The 27,240-nt window shown below is 48.1% G+C and overlaps 1 protein-coding gene across 1 annotated transcript; it reads right to left on the bottom strand.

The window, feature by feature from the left end:
- Positions 1-275: 275 nt before the first annotated feature.
- Positions 276-25,970, bottom strand: WHAMM (WASP homolog associated with actin, golgi membranes and microtubules). Its single transcript, XM_079954248.1, has 11 exons — positions 25,199-25,970; positions 19,588-19,761; positions 18,134-18,284; positions 13,053-13,222; positions 11,959-12,124; positions 10,942-11,129; positions 10,125-10,211; positions 8,509-8,604; positions 6,736-7,198; positions 726-3,554; positions 276-437 (listed from the first exon to the last, which is right to left on the bottom strand). The coding sequence occupies exons 1-10, from the start codon at positions 25,778-25,780 to the stop codon at positions 3,256-3,258; spliced, it is 2,376 nt and encodes a 791-aa protein (XP_079810374.1). The 5' UTR covers positions 25,781-25,970; the 3' UTR covers positions 276-437; positions 726-3,255.
- Between the last annotated feature and the right edge of the window lie 1,270 nt (positions 25,971-27,240).

Genomic DNA, 27,240 nt, shown 5'->3' with positions numbered 1-27,240 from the left:
TGAAGCTAACAAGCAAGCGATAAAGCAGAACTGCAAGCCAAGGCTGTCCCCAAGCTGTGTCCATTGTCAACAAGTGGCTGCATTTCCCCCTCAAATTGCAAATGCAGCCAAACTCCAGCGGCTCTCGTCTCTCTTCTGGGAAGGTGTTTGGTCATCTCAGCTGAGAAGTAGAAGACGGATTCCTCCTTCCTCCAACTCTCGCTTGGCAGCAGCCTTGAAGCAGAACCCAACTGAGGCTGGCAAGAAAGGAGGCAGAGACCAAGGTTTCCCCAGGATCCTCCGAAAGCACACTTTATTATGGAGAATGTAAGACAAAACATCAAACGAATCGGGATGCAGCCACATTTTTAAAATATAAAGTGCTCACCTAAATACCATGTTAAGTTCCGAAAGGCGGGTTATTCAGCATTATGTTCTTGAATGGGAGAAATGTTTACCTTGCCTTCTAAAGAAGAAGAGGAGGAAGAGGAAGAGGAAGAGGAAGAGGAAGAAGAGGAGTTTGGATTTGATATCCCGCTTTATCACTACCCTAAGGAGTCTCAAAGCGGCTAACCTTCTCCTTTCCCTTCCTCCCCCACAACAAACACTCTGTGAGGTGAGTGGGGCTGAGAGACTTCAGAGAAGTGTGACTGGCCCAAGGTCACCCAGCAGCTGCATGTGGAGGAGCAGAGATGTGAGCCCGGTTCCCCAGATTACGAGACTACCGCTCTTAACCACTACACTACACTGGCTCTCTAAAAAGAAATGGAAGAATATCCCCCCTCCCTTTCAGGTTCAATGGCCAATATTACTTAATCACACACATTCACACTCATTATGAGGCCATTTAAGATCCCTGAGAAGGATGCATTGAATACTGCAGAGGTAGGGAACCTGCGGCCCTACAGCTGTTCAGGGGGCTCACAAATCCTGTCCATCTCAGCCAGCATGGCCAAGGGTCAGGGATGGGAGCGACAGCCCTGCAGATGTTGGAACTCCCCTCGTCCCTGGGCCACTGACCATGCTATATACTGGGGAAAATGGGAGTTCTAGTCCAAGAACATCTGGAAAGCTGCAGGTTCCCTATTCTTCATCTGTCACTAGCTATGCCAATGATGGAGAACCTGCAGCCCTCCAGATGTTTTTTGTTTTTGTTTTTTTGAGCAGGACTCACATTTATCCCTAACCTGTGATAAGATGATGGAAATGCAGAAGAGAAGATGCTGATGACTTACACATTATAAGATATAGTGATAAAAACAATCCAGGATATTAACAAAATACAGCTTAAATCTTGGCATATTTTAACAAGTGGGTTAGATTACATTAAAAACACTGTTGATTAGAAAGGGTGGTATTCAACTAAGTTATACTCTGCCAGGACCCACTGAAATGAGTCAGGTCTCTTAATTTCATTGGGTCTACCTTGAGTAAAGCTTAGTTGACTTCTACCCGATATGTTTTAAGCCTTCTGGTGACCACTAAAATTGAAAATTGCAAGCAGATGGGAAACTGCAGAGATACAAGAGAAAAACCTGGGTGTGGAGAGTTTGGAACATTTCAGAAAAATGAAGAATATGTGTGTGTGTGGGGGGGGGTTGTTTGTTTTTTTAATAGCAAAATCAATCAGATTTCTCCCTTGCTTGGCACACCAGATATGGCCAGAATACTTTGTTGGAGATCTTATGCTGCTTAGTGCAGAAGTGTGAAATATGGCAACATGCTTTTTATGTAGTTATACAAAGCCCACTTCGTTATAAGCTGAAGTTAATTTGGAAATCTCCAGTTCAGATCTCTGCCCAGCACTGAAAACAATGGCTGTGGGCAAGTCATTTGTCATCTTAACCCATTTTGATATGACATTATGACGGTTACCGAAATAACACTTGTAACTGAAAATTGCAATAAAACATGACACAAATGGGTGCCTGGTTGTCCTCATGGTTTGCGGCGCAAAGCCTCACCCTCTCCTGTAGGAGGACTGGAACCAAAACCAAATGCAAAAATAGGTAAGGAACCTTCAATGATGCATGATTAACTCCCCCTAGTGCATAGTGCAAGGTCCCTGAAGTGTTGGCAGAGTTTGGTAGCAACCCCAAGTACATTGTGGTCCAGATTTCATCTCCTTCCACAGGAGCAGCATCTTTGCCTCCTAGGTCACAAAGTTGCCATGACAACAGAGGAGGCAGTAGCCTAGGCCACGCATAGGCAAACTCGGCCCTCCAGATGTTTTGGGACTACAACTCCCATCATCCCTGACCACTGGTCCTAACCCTGTGATTTAAAGCGTCTCCTGCTCTACCAACTGAGCTATCCCGGGAGTGTATAAGGCAGCATGCACGTTCCAATAAAATGCACCAAACTGATGGGTACTTCTCTCCTAGTTAACTGGTGATGGCACTATTAAAAAGGAACCTTTGCATAAAACTTCACAAACATTAGCAGCATTTTGTCCAAGTGAGGTTCTACTAAATACTGCATGGAATACCCTTTTTAGCAAACAACAGTGGCACCCACATAAAATATTGGTTTAAGTATTAAGTCAAAGAAACCGTTGTGATTTTCACACTCACAAAATAATTATTCTACACTATCAGAATTTCAACGGGAGCCCTTATTGGCTCCCCACAAACACAGCCAATCCTCACAGTCTGTCTACTTCACTGCTGCAAGCCTGATTATTATCATTCTGAGAATTGGATTGTCTGACTGGATGGTTTCTGGCAAACGTACAGAAATGGGTTTGATAAAAGTTTTGCTGATTTCACTACAACAACAAAAATGACTTGGGGAAAAAAACGGGAGGGCAGCTTTTCTTCAAAAACAAACAAACAGACAAACAAACAGTTCTGAAGTGTTATTTTTTTGGTAGGCAAATCACAGGAAACACAGAGTCCTCCGTTTCCTAAAAAGAGGCCAATACATTTCCTTTAAAATGTGCAAAATTCAATAAAAGCATCATGTCCCATGTCAGTAAACTGGTTGACCTGAACAGAGTCAAACATGATGGTTTTTTAAACTTCCTAAATCCAGGGTGTGTGGGACACATTGACACATTACTATATAAACTTATCTGGCCCAGAACTCCAGTGTGCTTGCAAGGGATTCTGGGACAAGTTCCAGGGCGTTAATGCAGGACGCAGGCCAGATCAGGTGGACCTCATTGCTGCGCTGCGTGAACTGAGCTGGTTCACCAGTAGTTACCTTCTTCTCTAAGGGGAACCCTTTGTAACCTTCTGGGGAAACCCCAGAACGCAGTTCGAAAGCGCGCTGCCGTTAACTATTCCATTCGCCGCTGTTGTGGTCGTTTTCGTCGTCTTCCGAATCGGCAGACACTTTCTTGATCCTCTGCATGGCTGCCTTTATGCTCCTCTCCAGTTCGCTGCTGGAGTGCCCTTTCTCTGTGTCCAGCTTGGGCTCCTGCGTCACTTTCCTCAGCTTAACCCCCTGCCGTATGGCCGCGAGGATGCTGTCGTTGAGGGAGGAGTTAGAAGATGGCGCCTGGCGGGGCGGTTCCACTTTGCGGAGAAGGATTTCGCCACGCTTCAGCGATGCCAAAACCTCGTCCATGGATCCTGTGGCAGGAGGGAAAACAAAATTAAGACCATCAGCCGCAGTTCGACAGATCACTCTCCTTCCCCGGCTGAGAGGGGAAATGGCGAAAACAGGTTATTTACTGGGACAGTGTGATTTTTGCAGCTGCTGTTAAAGTTGTAAAACAATGAAGCACGGGACAGAGCAACGGAGGATTTCTGAAACAACAAGGCAATATTAGCTCCAACCAAGGCATAACAGAGAACAGCAACAACCAGAAAAAGATAGACAACACTTTACAAGGACAGGAAGAAACATCTCAGACAGAATAATTGCCACACACAGAAAGAACAAGGATATACCGTATTTTTCGCTCCGTAAAACGCACTTTTTTCCTCCTAAAAAGTAAGGGGAAATGTGTGTGCATCTTATGGAGTGAATGGCGCTGCACAGCTCTCCCTCTCTGCGCAGCACCTCTTCAGCAAAGCGTGAGGAGAAACGGAAGTGGCTCCGTTTCTCCTCCCACTTCGCTGGAGAGGCGCTGCGCAGAGAGGGCCACCTTAACCTCACTGGGTTGTTGTGAGGTTGTTGTGTGATAGCCCTTGTTTACCCCCCTGAGCAAATTGACAAACAGACAAGAGAACATTATTCTTGTTTTCCCTCTTCAGTCAGTTTGGATTCCATCACTGCCCAAACCATGTACCTCTGTCTCTCCAAACAGCCAGATGATCCCATTTTTTTTTCTGTGAGAGAATGAAATCCAAGCACTAATGCCTGTTAAAATGCTTCTCCTGTTCACTTGCAAAATCAAGCTTTTGAAAAGAGGCTCTACAGAAATAAAAGATTCAGAATATTTTTTTTCTTGTTTTCCTCCTCTAAAAACTAGGTGTGTCTTATGGTCGGGTGCGTCTTATAGAGCAAAAAATACTGTAGTTTGAGTGCCTCACCTGTAGCTTTATAAATCCTTTAATGTGTCAATATGAATGGAAGTTGTTAATATTGCAGTTGTTGTATAAGGGATTGTTATTTTGACCGGAGTTTAACTGAAATTTATAAGATTTTGGAAGGGAGAAATAAAGTATATCACCAAACCATTAATTCTAGCACGCGGGGGGCCACCTAAGTTATATAATTTGGTATCTGAATGATTGGTATTAGTAATTGCATTATAATTTGGCATTGTTTATAATGAGGCTATTATTGGAATTGAAAACTAATAAAAATTATTATATATAAAAAAGACCCTCAGCTGCGAGGATTCGGGGGCAGGGGAGAAAGAGAAAAGGGGAGAGGAGGGCAATGAATCTGGTTTCTCCAGACACACCAGGAACTCCGCAGCTACTTCTGCTGAGAATGGAAAACTGGACACGGGAGGAACGTTCGCAACCTGCCGCGCCACATCTGCACCCGTGCGTGACAATATTTGGCAGTTCTGCGCATGCGCAAAGCGAGATTTACTGCTTCTGCGCCAAAACCTGGAAGTACCGCAACGGATCGAATTGAGAAAGTGATTGGGCCAGATCCAGCCCTCGGGCCTTAGTTTGCCTACCCATGATTTAATGGATCTTCTCCAAGCAGGACCAGCACTGGAGACAAACCAGTGTTACATGCAAACTGGGTATACTGCCACCACCTGATTCCTTGCCCCCTGGAAACTGAACCTGGAATCTTCCCTGTACAAAGCAGGCAACCTCCCACTGGACCTATGGCTCCATCTCCAAAAGGAGAAGCCCCCCCTCGCCCACCCACAAAGTTCCTTTTCTGCAGGCTTCTGTTCCCATGCGCCCCCCTATACACCACAAAGCTACCCTTAAGATCTAAGCTTTTCACGTTTAATTAAAAACCACCGCAACCAAGCAAGAGAAGCAGAAAAATTTAGCAATAACTATCGACACGTTTAAAAAGCACATCGTTTTAGAGCTCATTTGTTAAGCTGCCATATGTGCCACCTATAAATTTAGCTGCGGATTGCCTGCTTCTTCCAGCTGATTACAACTCACATGTTTAAGAAGAAGAAGAAGAAGAGTTTGGATTTGATATCCCGCCTTTCACTCCCTTTAAGGACTCTCAAAGCGGCTAACATTCTGCTTTCCCTTCCTCCCCCACAACAAACACTCCGTGAGGTGAGTGGGGCTGAGAGACTTCAAAGTGTGACTAGCCCAAGGTGACCCAGCAGCTGCATGTGGAGGAGCGGAGACGCGAACCCGGTTCCCCAGATTACGAGACTACCGCTCTTAACCACTACACCATACTGGCTCGGACCAGTCCCTGCGCTATGCCAGGAGGGAGTGGGGGGGGGGGGGGAAGAGTTACTTTTGAATTTCAAGGTGGCAGTGAAGTTTCTAAATGTGGAAATGTCTGTTGCTCGATTACAAAGGCAAGGAGAGCCCTTCTGGGTCTGAACAAAAGCCTGTATCAGGGGTCAGCAAACTTTTTCCGTAGGGGACCGGTCCACTGTCCCTCAGATCTTGTGGGGGGCCTATATTTGGGGGGGGTGAACAAATTCCTATGCCCCACAAATAACCCAGAGATGCATTATTTTAAATAAAAGCACACATTCTACTCATGTAAAAACACGCAGATTCCCGGACCATCCGCTGGCCGGATTGAGAAGGCGATTGGCCCGGATCCAGACCCCGGACCTTAGTTTGCCTAGGTAAAGGAAAAGGGACCCCTGACCATTAGGTCCAGTCACAGACGACTCTGGGGTTGCGGCGCTCATCTCACTTTACTGGCCAACGGGGGCCAGCATACAGCTTCCGGGTCATGTGGCCAGCATGACTAAGCCACTTCTGGCGAAGCAGAGCAGTGCACGGAAACACCGTTTACCTTCCCACTGGAGCGGTACCTATTTATCTACTTGCACTCTGACGTGCTTTTGAACTGCTAGGTTGGCAGGAGCAGGGACCGAGCAACGGGAGCTCACCCCGTCGCGGGGATTCGAACCGCCAAACTTCTGATCGGCAAGCCCTAGGCTCTGTGGTTTAACCCACAGCGCCACCTGCGTCCCATGGCCTATATAGTTCAGCATCCTCTTCCCACAAGGACCAACCAGATGCCTGCAGGAAGCCAACCAGGATTGCTCCAGTCTGCAATATTAAGAAGTTCCTTCCTATATTTGATCAAAGGTTCCTCGATTAGCCAGGAACATTGGTGAGCCAGAGGCCACTCTGGGAAGCTACAAAGCAATGCACAGAAAAAGGAAACAACAGCCCTTCCTACCTGCATAATCGTTTGCCGTGCGCCTGGACGTCCCGTCTGCTTTCTCCAGAGAGCCACTTCTCCCAGGAGGGTCTTTGCACAAGAGGGGCAGAGGCTTCTCACCGATTTGCGATCCTGTCCTTAAGCAGAGAGTCTGGTTGTTTGATGGTGGGGGAAGCGGCGGTGGTGGCGGGGGAGGCGGTGGGGGAGGCAACAGTGGCGGCCCCCCGTTGCTCTTCCCTTGCTGCTCAGGGCCGGGTGGCGGAGGGGCAAAAATCTGGACGGGGATATCCTTCGAGGGCTTCTGCCGCAGCGCTTTGAAGCCTTTGGCTTGTGCTGGCCGGGAGGTCTTGGCCGAGGGCGTCTTGCTAGCCGAGGGCGTCTGAGGGGCACCGGCTGGAGTCCGACGGGAGGTGCCCTGGGGCTGCTTGGTGTTCAACGGCTGTGACCGGGAAGTCTTCAGCACAAACTGCGCTGGGCATTTCTGCAAGGGGAATGACGACAGAGCTGTCACGTTTCAGAAAGGTGCAATTCAACTGCCGGAGAGCAACGATGGGGGAAAGAGAGCCAGTGGGTGGTTGGAGGGTCAAACTAGGACCTGGGAAACCAGGGGTTACCGTATTTTTCGCTCTATAAGACGCACCTAGTTTTAGAGAAGGAGAACAAGAATAAAAATTTCTCTCCCTCTCAAGCGGGAGGAGAAATGGAAGGGGCTCCATTTCTCCTCCCATTTCGCTGAAGTGGCGCTGCGCAGAGAGGGAAAGCTGCACAGTGCCTCTCCTGGCTTCAGCAAAAGCTGTGCAGTCTGCATTCCCTCCATAAGACGCACACACATTTCCCCTTACTTTTTAGGAGGGGGAAAGTGCATCTTATAGAGCAAAAATATGGTATATGCCCACTCAAGCATGATCCTTAACCGGTTGGCTTTGGGGCAGTTGCCAGCCTTTAGCCAAACCTATTTCACAGGGTTGTTTGAGCCAGCTTGGTGTAGTGGTTAAGAGCGGTAGACTCGTAATCTGGTGAACCGGGTTCGCGTCCCCGCTCCCCCACATGCAGCTGCTGGGTGACCTTGGGCTAGTCACCCTTGTCTGAAGTCTCTCAGCCCCACTCACCTCACAGAGTGTTTGTTGTGGGGGATGAAGGGAAAGGAGAATGTTAACTGCTTTGAGACTCCTTAGGGTAGTGATAAGGCGAGATATCAAATCCAAACTCTTTTTTGTAGACTCATCCAGTCCAACACTCTGCAATAAAGGAATCTTTTGCCCAACATGGGGCTCGAACCCTCGGCCTTGAGATTAAGAGTCTCCTGCTCTACCGACTGAAGTTGTTTTGAGATTAAAATTGGTAGGGGGAGAGCCACGCCCTGGAGGAAAGGCAGGCTATAAATACAATAAACATATCATTTCCATCAGTGCACTTCAATGCGCTTTCCTTTGCTACTTCGGAAGGAAGGTATTATGATTATAACTGCGGTCGTGATTTCCTACCCAGCCTTCGTCACAGCGTCCAAGGTGAGTTATCGAGCCATTTAAAAATACAATATCAAAATCACTTCAAAGCAAGAGGGTGAGGTCCTACACCACATAAGCCTATGTTTAAGAAACAACAACAACCCATGCCAAACCAATTTATTATAACAATTTCTAAAAAGAACTTGTCTTTGTTGTTTCCTGCTGCCGCTGGCCAGTTGCAGGGGAACGAGGAAACAAGCACACCACCTTCGATTTGTCTTTTCTCCAGAAGGAAGATTTCCCAGTGGCAGGAAGATCGCTGGGAGTTCGAATTGAGACTCACCTCTTTGAACGTCTTGAGCCTCTCCAGGGTTTTCTCTCGCTCCTGCTTTATCCACGCTTTCTTCTTCTTCTCGTCCTCTTTCCTTTTGTCTCTTTTCTAAATTTGGACACCGGAAAAAAGTTAACACCCGCATATAGTGGTACCTTGGGTTGAGTACTTAATTTGTTCCGGAGGTCCATTCTTAACCTGAAACTCTTCTTAACCTGAAGCACCACTTTAGCTAATGGGGCCTCCCGCTGCTGCCGCGACACAATTTCTGTTCTCATCCTCAAGCAAAGTTCTTAACCCGAGGTAATATTTCTGGGTTAGTGGAGTCTGTAACCTGAAGTGTATGTAACCTGAGGTACCACTGTATAGAGATCTGCTACAATGACTGGGATAAATATACAGAAGATGGTGCAGTAAAAAAAAACAAAAAAAGGTTGAGTCCAGTCAAAGGTGACTATGGGGTAGTGGAGCCCATCTTGCTTTTAGTCCGAGGGAGCCCGTGTTTGTCCACGGACAGTTTTCCGGGTCATGTGGCCAGCATGACTAAACCAATTCTGGCGCAACGGAACACTGTGACGGAAACCAGGGCACACAGAAACGCCGTTTAGCTTCCCACTGCAGTGGTACCTATTTATCTGCTTGCACTGGTGCGTTTTCGAACTGCTAGGTTGGCAGGAGCTGGGGCAGAGCAACGGGAGCTCACCCAGTTGCAGGGATTCAAACCGCTGACCTTCTAATCGGCAAGCCCAAGAGGCTCAGTGGTTTAGACCATAGCACCACCCGTGTCCCTAGATAGTGCAGAAAAGTTACATGCACAGGGAATCCAAATCCTATAGCCCCCCAAAGTAGGATTCTTAGTCGCGAATATGTTACGCAAGTTGAGCAAGTTTGCATCCATCTCATTTCCCCACCACCACCATTAAAAAACTATTTTGCATGCTTTATTCTGGTTTCGCAATCCTCAGGTCAGCGAGGGCAGGGAAATATGTACACAGGACTCAGAATCATAGAGTTGGAAGGGAAACCAAGGGTCATCTAGTCCAACCCCCAATAGCATGTCCCTGGTTTCCGAGTTACCAGCAAGCACCGCCCATTCTGCTTCCAAGTGTACCTTCCCAACCACAAGGCCTAGAAACCTGGTATAAAGGCAAGAGTTCCCAGCACACAGAATGTTACTTTATTTCCCTGCGTTCCTGTGAATCGCTGCATGATGAAGCACTAACTACAGCTCAGCCAGAGTACCTTTGAAGTCGAACAGAATCCGTTCCGGAAGTCCGTTCCACTTCCAAAAAGTTCGGAAACCAAAGCACGGCTTCTGATTGGCTGAAGGAAGTTCCTGCAGCCAATCAGAAGCTGCGGAATCCCCGTTGGACGTTTGGGTTCTGAATCATGTTCGCAAACCGGAACACGCACTTCCGGGTTTGCAGCGTTCGGGAGCCAAAACAATCGACTCCCAGGGCGCTCGGGATCCAGGTTACGACTGTAATTCCATAAAGGAGAAGCGAGAACTTCACATCTCACCACTGGCCGTGCTGGCTGAGGCTTGGAACCCAATAACATTTGCTCATGGGGCCACACACTCCCCACCCCTGCCTTAGAGATTTCTCCCCCAATTCCTTGCTACTCACAATCTGGATGCTGTGATGTTGCTGGAAATGCCGTGAGCTCTCCTGAGCCTGCTGGAGCCGGGCGTGGCGGCTCTCTTCACATTGATCCTAATGGAAAAGAAACCAAACAGAAGCATGCCGGTCAGCTGTAAGTGCCGCCTGAGGTCCCCATTTTATTTTAAAATGCAACGTGTGTGTGTGTATCATGTTTATTAGAACAAGTGTCTCCGCCCAATGTCAACAGTGCAGAATTCAGCGACCAGGTTGCTCACCGGGACAAGATGGTTTGAGCATATTGCACCGATCCTGGTCCGACTGCACTGGCTACCAATTAGTTTCCGGGCCCAATTCAAAGGGCTGGTTTTGACCAGTAAAGCCTTAAGTGGCTCAGGACCTCAATACTTCAAGGACTGCCTCTTCCCATATGAACCCACCTGTACCCTGAGATCATCTTCTGAGGCCCTTCTTTGTGTGCCTCCTCCTTGAGAGGTGCAGAGGGTGGCAACACAAGAACGGGGCCTTCTCTGCAGTGGCCCCCGTCTGTGGAATGCTCTCCCCAGGGAAGTTCACCTGGCGCCTCCATTAGACACCTTTAGGCGCTAGGCAAAAACGTTCCTTTTCAACCAGGCCTTTGGGTGACTTGACATTCAATGCCCTTTCAAAATGTGTGGGTTTTTTTTGGGGGGGGGTATTGGGTTCTTCTTTTTATTTTATGTATGTTGTGTTTTTATACTGTGATTTTATCCTACGAACAGCCCCGAGACCTGCGGGTATAAGGCGATATACCAATTTAATAAACAAGAATAATAGGGCACCCAAACTTTTCTGGACCACTTGCCTTTTTGTTTCTGAGGTAAGCTCTCCTTGAGCAGATAATCCCACGCTTCGTCTCCAGCTGCTGGGTCTTCTGCCTCAGTTGAGCTATTTCAGAGGAAGGCACACGGGTTTCTTCCAGGACTTGCTCAGTGGCTTCTAACTCATCAGGATTTTCACATGTGTCATAATAAACTACTTCATCCTGGATCTCTAAAGGAAAGAGAAAATGTTTACTTATGTGAAATATGCAAATCTATCTATCTATCTATCTATCTATCTATCTATCTATCTATACCTATACAGTCGTACCTCAGAAGCCGAACGGAATCCATTCCGGATGTCCGTTCGACTTCCAAAACGTTTGGAAACCAAAATGAAACTCCTGCAGCCAATCAGAAGCTGCGAAGCCATGTCAGATGTTCGGCTTCCAAAAGAACATTCAAAAACCAGAACACTCCCAGGTTTTGATTGTTCGGGAGCCAAAACGTTCAAGACCAAGGCTGTTCGACTTCCAAGGTATGACTGTACACACACGTATATTAAATAAGCTCATGATAATAATATTTTTCAAGTTCCCCAAATTTCCAAAAGTTGGCTATCTGCTGCATCTCTGCATGATGCCCTGCTCTCTATACTTTCCTTCTTCCAGCCTCCATAAGGGGCATAGGCAAACTCGTTCAATCCAGCACCATGGCATAATTACAAGTTCTCAGAAAGGAGGCTGCCCGCTGCATCTCTGTGTGACTAACTGTTCTGGCCTTGCCCCTGGAGCGGCGATGTAAAAACAATGCTTTATTGTGGAGGCCGAAAACTTGGGAGGCCGGCGTGTAGAGTGGGAAAACTGACGAGTGTCAGAGGTGTCAGCCAATGGCCCATCATTCTGCTCCCCACACTACCCAAGCAGGACACAGAACACAATATCCTTTCCCCTGTTGCTGCTCTCTGACTGGAGGCTCCAAACTGCTGGCCCGGCTACTGCAGGAGAGCAGAGAAACAGCCGCCCAGTCCCTGACAGGTGTGGCTCATTTTGCTTGCTTACCTTTCATCCGCCTCCTTAAAGTCTCCAACTGTGTAATAAGCAGCATTTCTTCATTCTTCAGGATCTCAAACTGCACCTCGTACAGCTCCAGCTGAGTTTCATAATATTCTATTTCCAGCTCCTCGACTCGAGCCATGTCATTTTCTTCCTCGTGGAGGGTCTCCATCTGCAGGAAGCGTCATTAAGCCCACAAACTATTAGAAGCAAAACGACGTCACTCGGCCCTTTTCCCTTCCCTCATCATGCTTCCCTCCCATCAGAGGGGCATTTTCCGTGTGTGTGTGTGTGTGTACACACACACACACACACACACACACACACACACACACACGAGTGGTACCTCGGGTTCAGACTTAATTCGTTCCAGAGGTCCGTTCTTAACCTGAAACTGTTCTTAACCTGAAGCACCACTTTAGCTAATGGGGCCTCCCGCTGCCACCACACGATTTCTGTTCTCATCCTGAAGCAAAGTTCTTAACCTGAGGTAATATTTCTGGGATAGCGGAGTCTGTAACCTGAAACGTCTGTGACCTGAAGCATCTGTAACCCGAGGTATCACTGTATACGTATGTGGGTGGGTGGGTGGGTGTGTTGTAGAACATGCAAGTAAAAATAAAACACACATTTCCAGGGCATCTGTAAACAATGAAATAGACTAAGAACCTGTATATATTCACTCTCTTCCCCTCCATAAATCTCTGCTTGTCAATGGTGGCTGGAACAGGTGACCCAATCTGCTGTTGTACATGATGGAACAATGCAAACCTGTATCGAAACCATCCTTTCTGCCTTCTGCTTCCTTTAAGCATAGGCAAACCCGGCCCTCCCGATGTTTTGGGACTACAACTCCCATCATCCCTAGCTAACAGGACCAGTGGTCAGGGATGATGGGATACTGGCTCCCTCGGCCAGTAAAGCGAGATGAGCGCCGCAACCCCAGAGTCAGTCACGACTGGTCCTAATGGTCAGGGGTCCCTTTACCTTTTCCTTTAAGGCTGTTTCCTAGCTGCAATGTTCACTCTCCATCTCATGACTCCCACATCTGGGAGGCTCCTCTAGCGAGACGAGAGGAGAATGGGGGGCGATGCCCTTACCTGCTTCCGGATATCCGCTCTCTTGTGGTTCAGGCACAGCTCTTTGGCTCTCATGTGCTGCAGAGTCTCCTTCGCCAACAGGTACTTCAAGTTTTCTAACCTGGGAGAAGCCCTGGCCCAGGCAGCTTGGCCAAAGCGCTTCCGATCCTGCTCCATTTGCTTCTGCATTGCTGTCAAGAGGAGGGTCATGCTAATTAAATTGTCAAAGATGTATAAAACAGGAAATAAAAAATGTTGGAAGTGTGGGGTGAAAGAAGGCAGTTTCTGCCACATGTGGTGGACTTGTGACATAGTGAAAACGTATTGGGAAAATATATATAACGAATTAAAGAAGATTTTTAAGTATACGTTTTTGAAAAAACCAGAGTCATTCCTGTTAGGAATGGTGGGAGAAGACATTGACAAGAATGACCAGAAACTGTTCTTATACACAACAACAGCGGCGAGGTTATTGCTGCTCAGGTATGGAAACAGCAAAAATTGCCTACAATAGAAGAATGGCAGTACAAGGTTATGGAGCACGCAGAAATAGCCAAATTAACAGCAAAAAATTGACATCAGGGGGATGAAACATATCAAAAAGAATGAGAAAAATTTATGTTATATATAGAGAAGATGATGTGAAATAGGGAAGCCAGTAGAATTAAAATAATATCTCATAACGGGAAAATACAAGAAATTTACTGGATAATAATATCAAAATGAATTAAAAATGTATATTAGGATTATTATTGAACAATATTTGTAAATGAATATAGACAGCAAGAATTTGTACCTATAGAAAGATTTATTTGTTTACGGACATTTAATGGAAAAAATGAAGAAGAACAATCTTGTGGAAAATGGACAAAGACAATGCAAAAAGTCAAAGAGGACACAAAAAAGCCAGAAGAAGGAAGGAGGGAAGTCAGCTCAGGAGAGCAAGAACAAATGTGAAATATAATGTATGTGTATGTACAGTATGTAACTAAAAATTCAATTAAGATCATCTGAAAAAAACAAATCAAAATAAAAGTCCGTGCTTTTAGCATACATTTAGAGCGTGCAGCTTCCCCCCAAAGAATCCTGGGAACTGCAATTTACCTCTCACAGAGAGCTACAGTTCCTTGCACCCTTAACAAACTACAATTCCCAGGAATGCTTAGGGTGTCGTGTGCTTTAGATGTTTATGCAGGCTAAGAACAACCTCGAGCCTTTTCTCTGTCCCCCACACAAAGATGTAGGAACATATTAAAGCCAAGTGAAACTTTTTGCTATGACCTCATACAGCCAAGGGGTCTTGGGTTCGGATCTTACTCAATCCACTGAGTGGCCTTCAGCCAGACCGCTTTCTCTCAAGCCCAAACAGCCATAATGGTATCCCCCCAGTATAGGCTGGGCAAGGAATTGTGATGTGAGACAGACAAATCTGCGTGAAACCCTTTGAAATGCACTATTACATACTAAGAACGTTGACACTTGAAACAAATTGAGTCACTGAAGAACTAAAAATCTTGCTTATGACTATCACCTATTATTACTACTACTACTACTACTACTGTGGTACCTCTGGTTACATACTTGATTTGTTCCAGAGGTCCGTTCTTAACCTGAAACTGTTCTTAACCTGAAGCACCACTTTAGCTAATGGGGCCTCCTGCTGCTGCCGCGCCATCGGAGCACGATTTCTGTTCTCATCCTGAAGCAAAGTTCTTAACCCGAGGTACTATTTCTGGGTTAGCGGAGTCTGTAACCTGAAGCGTATGTAACCCAAGGTACCACTGTATTATTATTAATTTATTTACACCCTATCTTTTCCTCTTACGGGACTCAAGGCAACTTACAGATACAGTCAAACCTCAGAATTTGAACAACTCCATTGCCAAATGTTTTAACTCCTGAACGCCGAAAACCCGGAAGTGTGTGTTCCAGTTTTCAAACGTTTTTCGGAAGCCGAATGTCCAACACAGCTTCAGCTTGAGTGAGGGAAGCTGCGCCTCGGAATTCAAGCGTTTGGGAAGTTGAACAGTCTTCTGGAACGGATTACGTTCGAGTTTCAAAGTTCGACTGTAAAAACAAGTATTGCCAAAAACATTTTTTTTAATTATCCCCAAAACACTAACAGAATTAAAACTATATACAGTTGTACCTCCAGTTGCGGACGGGATCTGTTCCGGAGCTCTGGTTGGATCCCGAGGTTTCCGCAACCGGAGGGACCGCTTCTGCACATGCGCGTGACGCAGTAGAGCGCTTCTGTGCATGCGGCAAAACCTGGAAAAATACTTCTAGGTTTGCCGCATACGTATCCTGAAAGATACGTAACAGGAGCTGAATGTAAGTAGGGGTACCACCAGTGGCGTAGCGTGGGGGTGCAGGGGGGGCCGGCTGCACCGGGCGCAACATCTGGGGGTTAGGGGGCGCAAATCCATGGGTTAGGGGGCGCAAATTACTTGCCTTGCCCCGGGTGCTGACAACCCACGCTAAGCCACTGGGTACCACTGTACATGTATGAAATCTGTTTAAAACATACAAATAATTACAATAAAAACAGCATGGCACAAGCCCTTTCATTAAAAGCCGTCAATTCGCTAAAGTCTGTTGGGACAAAGAGGTCTTCAAGGACAACCAAGAGGGAGCCAGTCTAGTTTCTCTGGGAGGGGAGTTCCAGAGTCTGGGAGCAGCCACCGAGAAGGCACTGAAGGTCACCCCCAGGGATGGCCCAAGATATTTTGATGGAATCTCCCACTCAGCACAGACCCTCCCTCTCTAATTAAGATGGACCTCAATCTACTGGGAAACTCAAGATGGCCTGCCCAGGGGAACTCGTTGGAAGATTGCGCCTCACTCATGCCTGAGAAAGAAGGTATATTTTATCATATGTGGTGGTTGTGTGCAAGACAGTAAAAGCTTTCTGGGAAATGATTTATAATGAGTTGGGGGAAAAATGTCGAAAATAACCTTTGTTAAAAGACCAGAAGCTTTTCTTTTAGGTAGAATGGGATAAGAGGTACCCAAAGATCAGGGAAAAAACTATTTATGTACGCTACCACACAGTGGCGTAGCGTGGGGGTGCAGGGGGGCCCGGCCGCACCGGGCGCAACATCGGGGGGGGGGCGCTCGCCACCTCCGGAGTCGCCGAAGAGCCTCGGGCGCAGGCTGTAGCAGAGCCCCGTGTCTTGTGGAACCAACGAGCTGTGCGCGCGTCCGGGCTGAAGGCGTCCGGCAGGCAGCGGCTCTCTGCGCTCGCCGCGGAGGGCGCGCCAGGCAGCCCCTCCTCACAGCCCCGCCGCCGCCGCTGCTGCAGCTGCTGGGCCATGTTGCATTTTCCTCGCCTCTCTGCCCTCCTCCTCCTCCGGGCAAGCGGCGTCGTTTGGGCGGCAGCGCCAGCGGCAACTCGCCTCAGATCACCTGACATGGACCCGCCGCCGCCACTGTGGCTACCTTACCGTAAATACCCCAGCCCAGGCAGCAGCAAGAAGAAGCTGGCAGCGGCGGCAGGTTAGGGGTGCAAATTACTTGCCTTGGGTTAGAGGGCGCAAATTACTTGCCTTGCCCTGGTTTAGGGGGCGCAAATTACTTGCCTTACCCCGGGTGCTGACAACCCACGCTACGCCGCTGCTACCACAGCCGCCCAAATGATATACGCCCAAGGATGGAAAGAAGAAGCAGTTCCAACAAAAGAGGAGCGGCAACTAAAATTGATGGACTACGCAGAGATGGGGCGAAAGTTACCGGAAGAATATCAAGATGAGAGAGGGTTTTTTAAACAGAATAATAATAATAAAATTTTATATATATCCCGCCCTTCCCGGTTCAGAAAACCGGGCTCAGGGCGGCTAACAACAAATTTAAAACACTTAATTGAAGCCACAAAAAAACAGCATAAAATACAGTATAAAACGTGAATAACAATAAATTTAGAATTCAAAAATCAATTTAGGGGGAAAATCCATCCAATAAACATTAGATGATCACCAGGGCTAGGTGGCTAAGTTACTCCTATTTGGGCCAGCAAGGAGACCAGGGGAGAATTAGCTGTGAGATCCCAGCGCGGGTAATCTTCATAAAAAGGGGAGGGGGAGGGAAGGAAGGGGAATAAAAGATCAGGCTAAGTTCAAATTGAAAGCCAGGCAGAATAGCTCTGTCTTACAGGCCCTGCGGAAGGAAGTTAAATCCTCCAGGGCCCTAGTCTCATGGGATAGAGCATTCCACCAGGTCGGAGCCATCACTGAGAAGGCCCTGGCCCTGGTGGAGGATAATCTGACTTCCTTAGGGCCCGGGACCTCTAAACTATGATTATTCATGGACCTTAAGGTCCTCTGTGGGGCATACCAGGAGAGGCGGTCCCATAAATACAAGGGAACATTTGTTGAATATGTGAAGACAAATTGTAAACAATTAAAAACATTAGCAGGGTTGACATAAACATGAGCGGTGAGAAATAGCTTAAAAGAAGTAAAAAGGTTAGATTTGTAAATAGGTTTGAATTGGTTATGCAGTAAGAATACGGAATAAAATAAGAAACCACAGAGGGAAGTCACAGAAAAGGCAGGTGGAATTTGTTTAGACCTGTGGTCCCCACCGGGGGGCCATTTGATTTCTAAGGGGGCAATTTGAGAAGGAGTTATTAACAGTGAATGGCCTTTTAGGCTTCTTCCATGTGAATAGGAGTTCACTTTTTGAATAATAAGAATTATGTGTCATGGGGGGGGCGGGGCAGCAGGATTTTAGAGATGCTACTGGTTTAGACTTACAGTGGTACCTAGGGTTAAGTACTTAATTCGTTCCGGAGGTCCGTTCTTAACCTGAAACCGTTCTTAACCTGAAACACCACTTTAGCTAATGGGGCCTCCTGCTGCCGCCACGCCACCGGAGCACGATTTCTGTTCTTATCCTGAAGCAAAGTTCTTAACTTGAAGCACTATTTCTGGGTTAGTGGAGTCTTTAACCTGAAGCGTATGTAACCTGAAGCGTATGTAACCTGAAGCGTATGTAACCTGAGGTACCACTGCAATTTTTATTGCTGAAACATTGTAAAACGCAAAAATGGAAAATAATTTTAAAAGAAAGGGAAGGTTGCCCCTGCCTCCCTCTCTGCTCACCTGCTAGTGCCATCACTGTCTCCTTGAAGTAACCAACCATGATGTCTTGGATGGAGCAAACAGCTTCTTCAGCCTGATCCGTCCACTCCTCCGCCTCCTTCTTCAGGGCCTCAACCCTTTTCGGACCCAGCCTGTCAGCTTGCAAGGATTTCTGCAAAAAAAAAGGAGTATATTTTTAGAGTCAAAATGGACAAAAAGTGTTCTGTCTATATCAGAGTTCCATTTCTGAGCTAGTAGAATCCTAGCTGCCGTTGTAGCATACGTGAATAACTTCTTCCACTCTTTTGGCAATTCCTGTCCTATAAAGGTAAGGTAAAGGGACCCCCTGACCATTAGGTCCAGTCGTGACCGACTCTGGGGTTGCGGCGCTCATCTCGCTTTACTGGCCTAGGGAGCCGGCGTACAGCTTCCGGGACATGTGTGCAGCATGACTAAGCCACTTCTGGCAAACCAGAGCAGCACATGGAAACGGCGTTTACCTTCCCACCAGAGCGGTACCTATTTATCTACTTGCACTTTGACGTGCTTTCAAACTGCTAGGTTGGCAGGAGCTGGGACCGAGCAACGGGAGCTCACCCCGTCGTGGGGATTCGAACCGCCGACCTTCTGATCAGCAAGTCCTAGGCTGAACCAGAGCCAGGGCCTTTTTAACACTGGCTCCGGCCTGGTGGGACACTGTCTCATGAGACCAGGGCCCTGCAGGATCTGATTTCTTTCCGCAGGGCCTGTAAGACAGAGTTATTCTGCCTGGCCTTTGGCTTAGAATCAACTTGATCTCCTCCCCCTCTTTCCTTCTGTGATGGAACTCCTATTTGGGGACTTCCCTGGCTTTTTTCTGGCCCACCAGTCTGGATAGTTGGCCTTGGTGAAGATTTGACGTTTTCATCCCCAAAAAGTTTTTGATTTGAGTTTCTACTGAAATGAGGTTGCATTTTAATGTTTTATTTTAATCTTGTTTTTAAGTTGTATTTAAACTGTTTTTATACCTGATGTTAGCCGCCCTGAGCCTAGTCTTGGCTGGGTAGGGTGGGGTATAAATAAAATTTATTATTATTATTATTATTATTATTATTATTATTATTATTGACAGCTGCATATTCCTGCCTTGCAGGGGGCTGGACTAGATGATCCTCAGGTTCCCTTCCACCTCTATTATTCTAAGTTTGCCTGGTTTTTGACCTGCTTTAGTTGCACTGCAGCACAAGAGCGCCGACTGCAATAATGCAGTAACATTAGGGAAGAGCCCTGCGAAACAACGAATAAAGCAAAATAATGCCTGGATGTTTCAAAATAAATCCATCACAATGTGCTATGGTTGTGTCAACGACACCTACAACACAAAACAGCAGTCTGGAGCCAACAGATCCCATCTTTCTGACTCCACAGGGAGAAAGCATTCATCATACAGGATCTTATTTTACAGAGACTTTGAAACACTGGAAAGAGGAACCTACCAGGATCTCCAGTCTGTATAAAGTTGCCAGCTCACGCATATCCCTAAACGGCTGCAGCAAATATTGATAGAATTCGGTCGCCACGGTAACCAGCTCCCAATAAGCATCATCTTCCTCCTTGTAGAGCTCCATCAAAGCGACCAGCTTCTCAGCATCCTTGTGTTGGTAGAGAACCTACGGGGAAAAGAAGACTCCAAAATTAGCAGTGGAATCGTACCCTTTGCAAACAATTGAGCCATCCAGGGTGGTGGTGGGTGGACAGCAACCGTTTAAGAGCGCCGCAAATTTACGTAGATGTGGGTCCTACGGAGGCGCCGCACAAACCTCGCAAGACAAACACACCTGTTGTGTTTATATATTGTGATTTTATCCTGTGGACTGCCCTGAGAGCAGCAGGCATACGGCCGTGTACAAATTTAATAAATAATAACAATAACAGTGCTGCACCTATCAGGGCACATCCAGAACCTGCAGAACTGTCCGCCACAAGACATAGTCACAGCCGCTAGCTTAAATGGCTCTAAACAGGAGTGGGGAATGTTGCTGAACTACAACTCCCTCTTGCCTTAGAAAGCATGGCCAATGGCCAGAGAATAAGGGAGTTGCAGTTCAGAACATTTGGGGGGCTAAGGATTCCCCAAAATGGCTCTACAACTAGGATTAGACAAATTCGAACCCACAACAAAGGTTCGAATTCCAGTCACTCCATTTCCTCTTCCAACTTTCTCCCCCCGCACCCCACAACAGTCAGTGAGGGTTCTGCACCCCCCCTAAGCACGCTCAGTCCACCCTAGGGAGTTTTCAGGGGAGTCTTCCTTGTTTTACGACCCCTCCCCAATCCCCTTCCTGCAGCCAATCAGAAGCTGCGCTTTGGTTTCCGAATGTTTTGGAAGTCGAACGGACTTCCGGAACGGATTCTGTTCGACTTCCAAGGTACGACTGTACAGGAGGAAAGTCAAGGTTGCAGAGCAATGGAAAATGCTTAAGCAATTTATGTTAAGTAGGGGGGAAGTATTGCTATTGGTAGTGGCGCAGCAATAAAACTGCTAGCACATTAGCAAAGCTAAGCAGCGCCCAGTATGGTTTCAAATTGCATGGACTAGATGACCCCGCAGGGTTCCCTTTCAACTCTACAATTCTATGAGCTACACCTCCGGGTGCTAATTGCTTTATATCACAGTAGAATGGAACACAGCAGCAGCTAAATCATTACATATGGTGGTCCTAATAGATGTATAATGCTCACTATGTCATCAATTAAATAAGTTTGATTTTCTTACAAACAGGGAGCCACTCACGGGAATAAAGGCTGCACAGCAGGGTGGTAGATTGAACTGCATGGAAAACACAACAAAAGTGTTCCAGAATCCAAGAGCTCATCTCAGCTCAGACCAGTGTTAGCCAATTCCTACACCCACAGAGGCGAGTCAAGAGCCAGAGAATTTGCCTTTCCCCCTTAGCATCTGACAACACCTCTCTGTTTTGAGTTACTTGTGAATTGCTGCCGACACATCGCACTCTCTCTCCCAAGAGCTGTGCCAGCCAAACACACAAATCCCAGAGTCCCATGTTTCTAGAGGACTTTGCCAATGTACAGTGAAGCCAGAAGTATGTCTAAATGCTCCTCCAAGTTTTAAAAATTACCGTATTTTTCGCTCTATAGGACACACTTTTCCCCCTCCAAAAATTAAGGGGAAATGTGTGTGCGTCCTATGGAGCGAATGCAGGCTCCTTGGCTTCAGCGATAGCAACACGAAGCCTCCGAAGTGCAGAGGGAGCACTCCCTCCACGCTCCAGAGGCTTTGCGTTGCTTTCGCTGAAGCCTGGAGAGCGAGAGGGATCGGTGCGCACCGACCCCTCTTGCTCTCCAGGCTTTAGGGATAGCTGCCTGAAGCCTTTGGAGCGCAGCGGCAACTCACGCTGCGCTCCGCAGGCTTCAGGTTCCTTTTACTGAAGCCGGGAGAGCAAGACTCTCCTGGCTTCAGCAGAGAGGGAGAGCTGCACAGCGCCCCTTCAGTGAAGCAGGAGGAGAAATGGAAGGGGCTCTGTTTCTCCTGCCGCTTTGCTAAAGGGGTGCTGAGCAGAGAGGGGAAGATTTTTTTTTCTTGTACTCCCCCTCTAAAACAAGGTGCATCCTATGGTCGGGTGCGTCCTATAGAGCGAAAAACACAGTACTATCTCCGCACACAGCAAACTAGCACCTTTGGGAGAAAGCGAGCTTACAAGGGTGTTCCTGACATGCTAGCTTTCCACAGGCAGGAAGATCCTGAGGCAACATGGCAGGAACTACAACTCCCAGCAGCCCCAGCAAGCAAGGCCAATGGCCAGGGATGATGGGAGTCGTCGTTCAGTAACTTCCGGAGGGCCAAAGGGCCTGTAGTATACAGCCCTCCCCTTGCAACTCGGAAGTCTCAGAAACCAGGTCACAGGATTCAGCTGAATGTGTACATTAGCCCAGAACATGGTGGAAATGAGGCCTAGTCAGCAACAGGTTGAGAGGGTGGCTGACTTAGGCCTTACAGAAGGCAGAAAATTAAGATGCTGGATAGATGCATGCACACGAAAGCTCATACCAATAACTAACTTAGTTGGTCTCTAAGGTGCTACTGGAAGGAATTATTTTATTTATTTTGTTTCGGCCTTGTTACTGCCATTGTTTAGATGCAAGACCTTCTGCAGTGATCCCCAGCTTCAATCACTAACCTACCTCGCAAGTTTGTTGGGAGGATAAACTGTTTTAATGTAGATCATTTTCCTTTTTTAAAAAATAGAAAATACTTTGAAAGCCTCCTAGGGGAACAGTACAGTCGTATCTTGCATCCCGAACGCCTTGGTACTCGGACGTTTTGGCTCCTTAACGCCGCAAACCCGAAAGTGAGTATTCCGACTTGCACACGTTCTTTGGAACCCGAATGTCCGACGGGGCTTCCGATTGGCTGCAGGAGCCAATCAGAAGCTGCGCTTTGGTTTCCAAACGTTTTGGAAGTCGAACGGACTTCTGGAACGGATTCCGTTCGACTTCCAAGGTATGACTGTATATATTTTCAAAGAGGGGAGGGGCAACTCCCCAACTGGGGAGGCAGAGCATAGAAAATACTGGGTATAAATAATAAATTATTATTATAAAATTATTATAAAACCAGGGATCCCCTGCTTTATAGTGATCTGGAAACCCAGGACAGCTGTTATAAAAGAGAAACTCGCTCAGATTTCTGAGAAGGCATTTTTTGCAGGTCAAGGGGAATTTCCAGTTCGTTTAATGACTGCAATCAGATACCCTATCCAGTGCAACACTGCCTGCTCCTATAAACACAGGCCTCTCCCCTACACTTAAGCCTAAATATGCAGAAGACTTGTGAGGATTTTGACAGCCGATTTGTCATCCAAACAGCGTCTTCAACACACAGCTGGTGGGCCAGGGGGGTGTTTGGATTTTGGAGAGTTGCACGCAGCACCTTATAATAGACAGCACAAGGAAGGCTTTACAGTGGTACCTCGGTTTAAGAACGTAATTCATTCTGGAGGTCTGTTCTTAACCTGAAACTGTTCTTAACCTGAAGCATCACTTTAGCTAATGGGGCCGCTGTGCCGCCATAGCACGATTTCTCTTCTCATCCTGAAGCAAAGTTCTTAACCCGAGGTACTATTTCTGGGTTTGCGGAATCTGTAACCGGAAGCATCTGTAACCTGAAGCGTCTGTAACCCAAGGTACCACTGTATTTAGCTAAGCATCAACCTTCACAAAATCTGCGGCTCCTTGGCCTCGGGTTCCCATGGGGCTTTGAAAACTGGGGTGGAATTAAACAGCTCCAGCTCACTGCTGTGTGTCCATTGCATAGAGCTCAAAAATGCAGGGCACTCTTCCTTATGCCAAATCAGCCCATTAACCTCAATAGTGTCTACACTGACTGGCAGCGACCCTCCAGGGTTCCAGGCAAGAATCAGTGTTAGAAACTGAGATATCAAACAGCTCCTTAAACCAAGGTTGCAGTCGCCAATGTATGGAATGTCTAGTTGCCATTTGGGGGCAAGGCGACTCTGAAGTCTTATTTTTCGAACAATGGACTGACTTTGTGCAGCCGGTAAGCGGTCTACAAATGTAAGAAATGAAGACACACATATATCAAAGCAGCCTTGCCTGACCTAATGTTCCCAGGCATTGTTGTAACTACAGTTCCCACCCACTGGGCCATGCTGTGTGGGGCTGATGGGAGTAGTGGTCCAACAACATGTGGGGAACCCGAAACTTGCAAAAGCCTGGATTATTTGCTTATTTCTTGCATTTATATCCACACCTTTTTCTGCGAGAAACTCAAGGGGGCGTATACAGATGATTTGATCTCGCCTGGCACAACAGCCCTGTGAGCTAGGGGAGGCCCCGAGGCAGGTGGCTTGGAGAAAGGTCCCCTCTCCAAGCCACCTGCCTCGGCTTCACAGCCAAGTGGGGTACAGTGGTACCTCGGGTTAAGAACTTAATTTGCTAGACTGGTGACTGGGAGCAGCTGCCGAGACCATATAACACCGGTCTTGAAAGACCTACACTGGCTCTCAGTACGTTTCCGAGCACAATTAAAAGTGTTGGTGCTGACCTTTAAAGCCCTAAATGGCCTTGGTCCAGTATACATGAAGGAGCTTCTCCACCCCCATCGTTCAGCCTGGACACTGAGGTCCAAGGGCCTTCTGGCAGTTCCCTCATTGCAAGAAGTGAGGTTACAGGGAACCAGGCAGAGGGCCTTCTCAGTAGTGGCACCCGCCCTGTGGAACGCCCTCCCACCAGATGTCAAAGAGAACAACAACTACCAGATTTTAGGAGACATCTGAAGGCAGCCCTGTTTAGGGAAGCTTTTAATGTTTGATGTATTACGGTATCTTAATACAGTGGAACTTGGGGTTAAGTACTTAATTCGCTCTGGAGGTCCTTTCTTAACCTGAAACTGTTCTTAACCTGAGGTACCACTTTAGCTGCAAGGGACATGGGTGGCGCTGTGGGTTAAACCACTGAGCTTAGGGCCTGCCGATCAGAAGGTCGGCGGTTCGAATCTCCGCAACAGGGTGAGCTCCCGTTGTTCAGTCCCAGCTCCTGCCAACCTAGCAGTTTGAAAGCACCTCAAACTGCAAGTAGATAAATACTCCGGCGGGAAGGTAAACGGCGTTTCCGCGCGCTGCTCTGGTTCTCCAGAAGCTGCTTAGTCATGCTGGTCACATGACCCGGAAGCTGTACGCCGGCTCCCTCGGCCAATAAAGTGAGATGAGCGCCGCAACCCCAGAGTCGGCCATGCCTGGGACCTAATGGTTAGGGGGTCCTTACCAATTTAGCTAATGGGGCCTCCTGCTGCCGCGCAATTTCTGTTCTCATCCTGAAGCACAGTTCTTAACCCAAGGTACTATTTCTGGGTTAGCGGAGTCTGTAACCTGAAGCGTCCGTAACCCGAGGTACCACTGTATTCGAACCTGGATTCCCCCAGGTCCTCGTCCGACGCGCTAACCACTGCGCCGCACTGCCTCTCCTTAGGGAATCTGAACCCACTCCTCCCCGGTCCCTCTCTCGGGGTTTACCTGCCAGCGCCCCCCAGGCCCCCTTCCTTCCCCCCCCCCCGACGGCGCCCCGTACCCTCCGCAAGGCCTCCTTGGCGCCGCTGAGCCGCCCCTTGAGCGCTTTCCTGCGGAACTCCTGCAAGTTCTCGAAGTACTCGTCCTCCTCGTCCTGGTCGTGGGCGAAGAGCGAGTCGAGTAGCGCCTTGCGGCCGCACGCCTCCAAAGCCCAGCCCAGGTACCTCTCCAGGCGGCGACACAGCGCCTCCAGCTCGGCCTCGGCCAGCACCGGGCAGCCGGGGAAGAGCAGCGCCCACAGGCCGCTCTGGCCGGACAGCGCCGCGGGCAGCGCGGGCAGGCAGGGCTCCAGCTGCGGGGCCAAGGCCGACAGCTGGCGGTGGACGCCCTGCAGGGCCTGCGGGGAGAAGAGGCCGGCCCAGCTCATCTGCTGCGGGCCGCCAACGCCGCCGCCTCCGGCCTCGGCCGCCTGCTCCTGCAAGGTCCGGTTGTGGCAGGTCACCGCGAACTTGCTCTCGATGCCGTTCCAGGCCACCAGGAAGCGCAGCTTCTGCGGCGGCTCGGGCTGCCCGAAGGCGTCCTCCTTGATGGCCACCCAGCCGTCCAGGCTGTCCGGCTGCGGCTGCTCCTCTGCTTCGTCCATGGGGGCAGAGAGGAAGCCGGGCGCCCGCAGCCTCCCAGCCGCTTCCTTTCCAGCGGCGGCGGCGGCGGCGCCCCTTTGAACTTCAAAGGCTTGCCAACGTTCTAGAACCCCGATAAACTTTCTTTCCCCCCCCTCCTTTTAGTGAAAGTAGCAAAGCGGCCCGGGAGGACTTGTTGTGCCTCTTTCTGTGACGTCGCGAGTGGCGTCCCCGCTTCTGGTTGGCTGGTTGGCTCTCAAGTGGGAGGAGACTGAGCGTCTTCCCCCACCCCTTTTTTTGGTCCCAGGAAGTGGACTTCATAAAAGCAAACACGCTCCTTTAAAAAGAAAGGAGGGACTTTTTTTTTGCACCGTGGGAAGTGCGATCCCCTCCTAATCTGGAAGTTGTAAGCATCCGATGCCCGCGTTAGAAGCAGCTGCCAAGGGTCCAGAGGCGGCTCAAGGGTCACCCACCCTTCCGCTTTTCCCGCGCCAGAGAGGTTTTTGTTTCGTTCTGCCGCTTTCCCCGGAAAACACGCCGTTTTGGGAAAACACACTGTTTACCTCTGAATTGACGTTGGGGATTATCCACACTCGGATTCCCAGGCACGTCTGCGCTTTAAAGCTCTGTGTTTGAACGCTCTTTTTCTTCTCCGCGAAAAACCGCTCTTTGCCACTGAATCCAGATTATAATAAATAATAATAATAATTTTTTATTATTTATACCCCACCCTTCCCGTTTCAGAAAACCGGGCTCAGGGCGGCTAACAATAATTTAAAACACTTAATTGATGCAACAAAAAAACAGCATAAAATACCGTATAAAATGTGAATAACAATAAATTCAGAATTCAAAAATCAATTTAGGGGGGAAATCCATCCGATAAACATTAGATGATGCACCTGGACTTTAAAGCTTTCCAATTCAACAAAACTCAGGGGGAAAGAAAAACATTTTGGGCGTGTGCTTAGAAATCACGCGACAAAGGGAAGTGTGGAGATTCCCTCATTTCCAGGAGGAGGCAGGGGTAAAGATCTGCAGGAGTTTGGGAAAAAGCCAGAATGTTTTGCTTCAGGTCTTGAAATATACTCAGAGTTGAGAGTGGATTTCATGCTCTTTATTCAGCTCATAGTGGTGAGGAGGAATGAAAGTTTCCCCAAAGTATCTGCTTTATATACATTATTTACACAATGGGCTGCACGTGATTGGCTAATTCCGGGATTCTCCTGTAGGCCAATCAGGTTGTGGATTCACTTCCATCTGGAGCTGGAATGGGTGGCTCCTGCAGACCAATCATACTGCTGCATTGTTCTAGGACCAATCAGACTGCTGCATTCTGGATCCTATTGTTCTAGGACCAATCAGACTGAGGCATTTTGGATCCTTTTCAACTCAGTACATAACAGGTCTCTTTTCAAGCGCCCCAGATTTGTCCAGGTTCCTGCTGTACCACTGGGTGTTGCTGGGGACTCCGGCCCTGGAG

The sequence above is a fragment of the Podarcis cretensis genome (genome assembly GCF_951804945.1).
Source record: "Podarcis cretensis genome assembly, chromosome: 14".
NCBI classification, from domain to species: domain Eukaryota; kingdom Metazoa; phylum Chordata; class Lepidosauria; order Squamata; family Lacertidae; genus Podarcis; species Podarcis cretensis.
The sequence above is the reverse complement of the archived record's forward strand: the minus strand, read 5'-3'. Positions and strand labels throughout refer to the sequence as shown.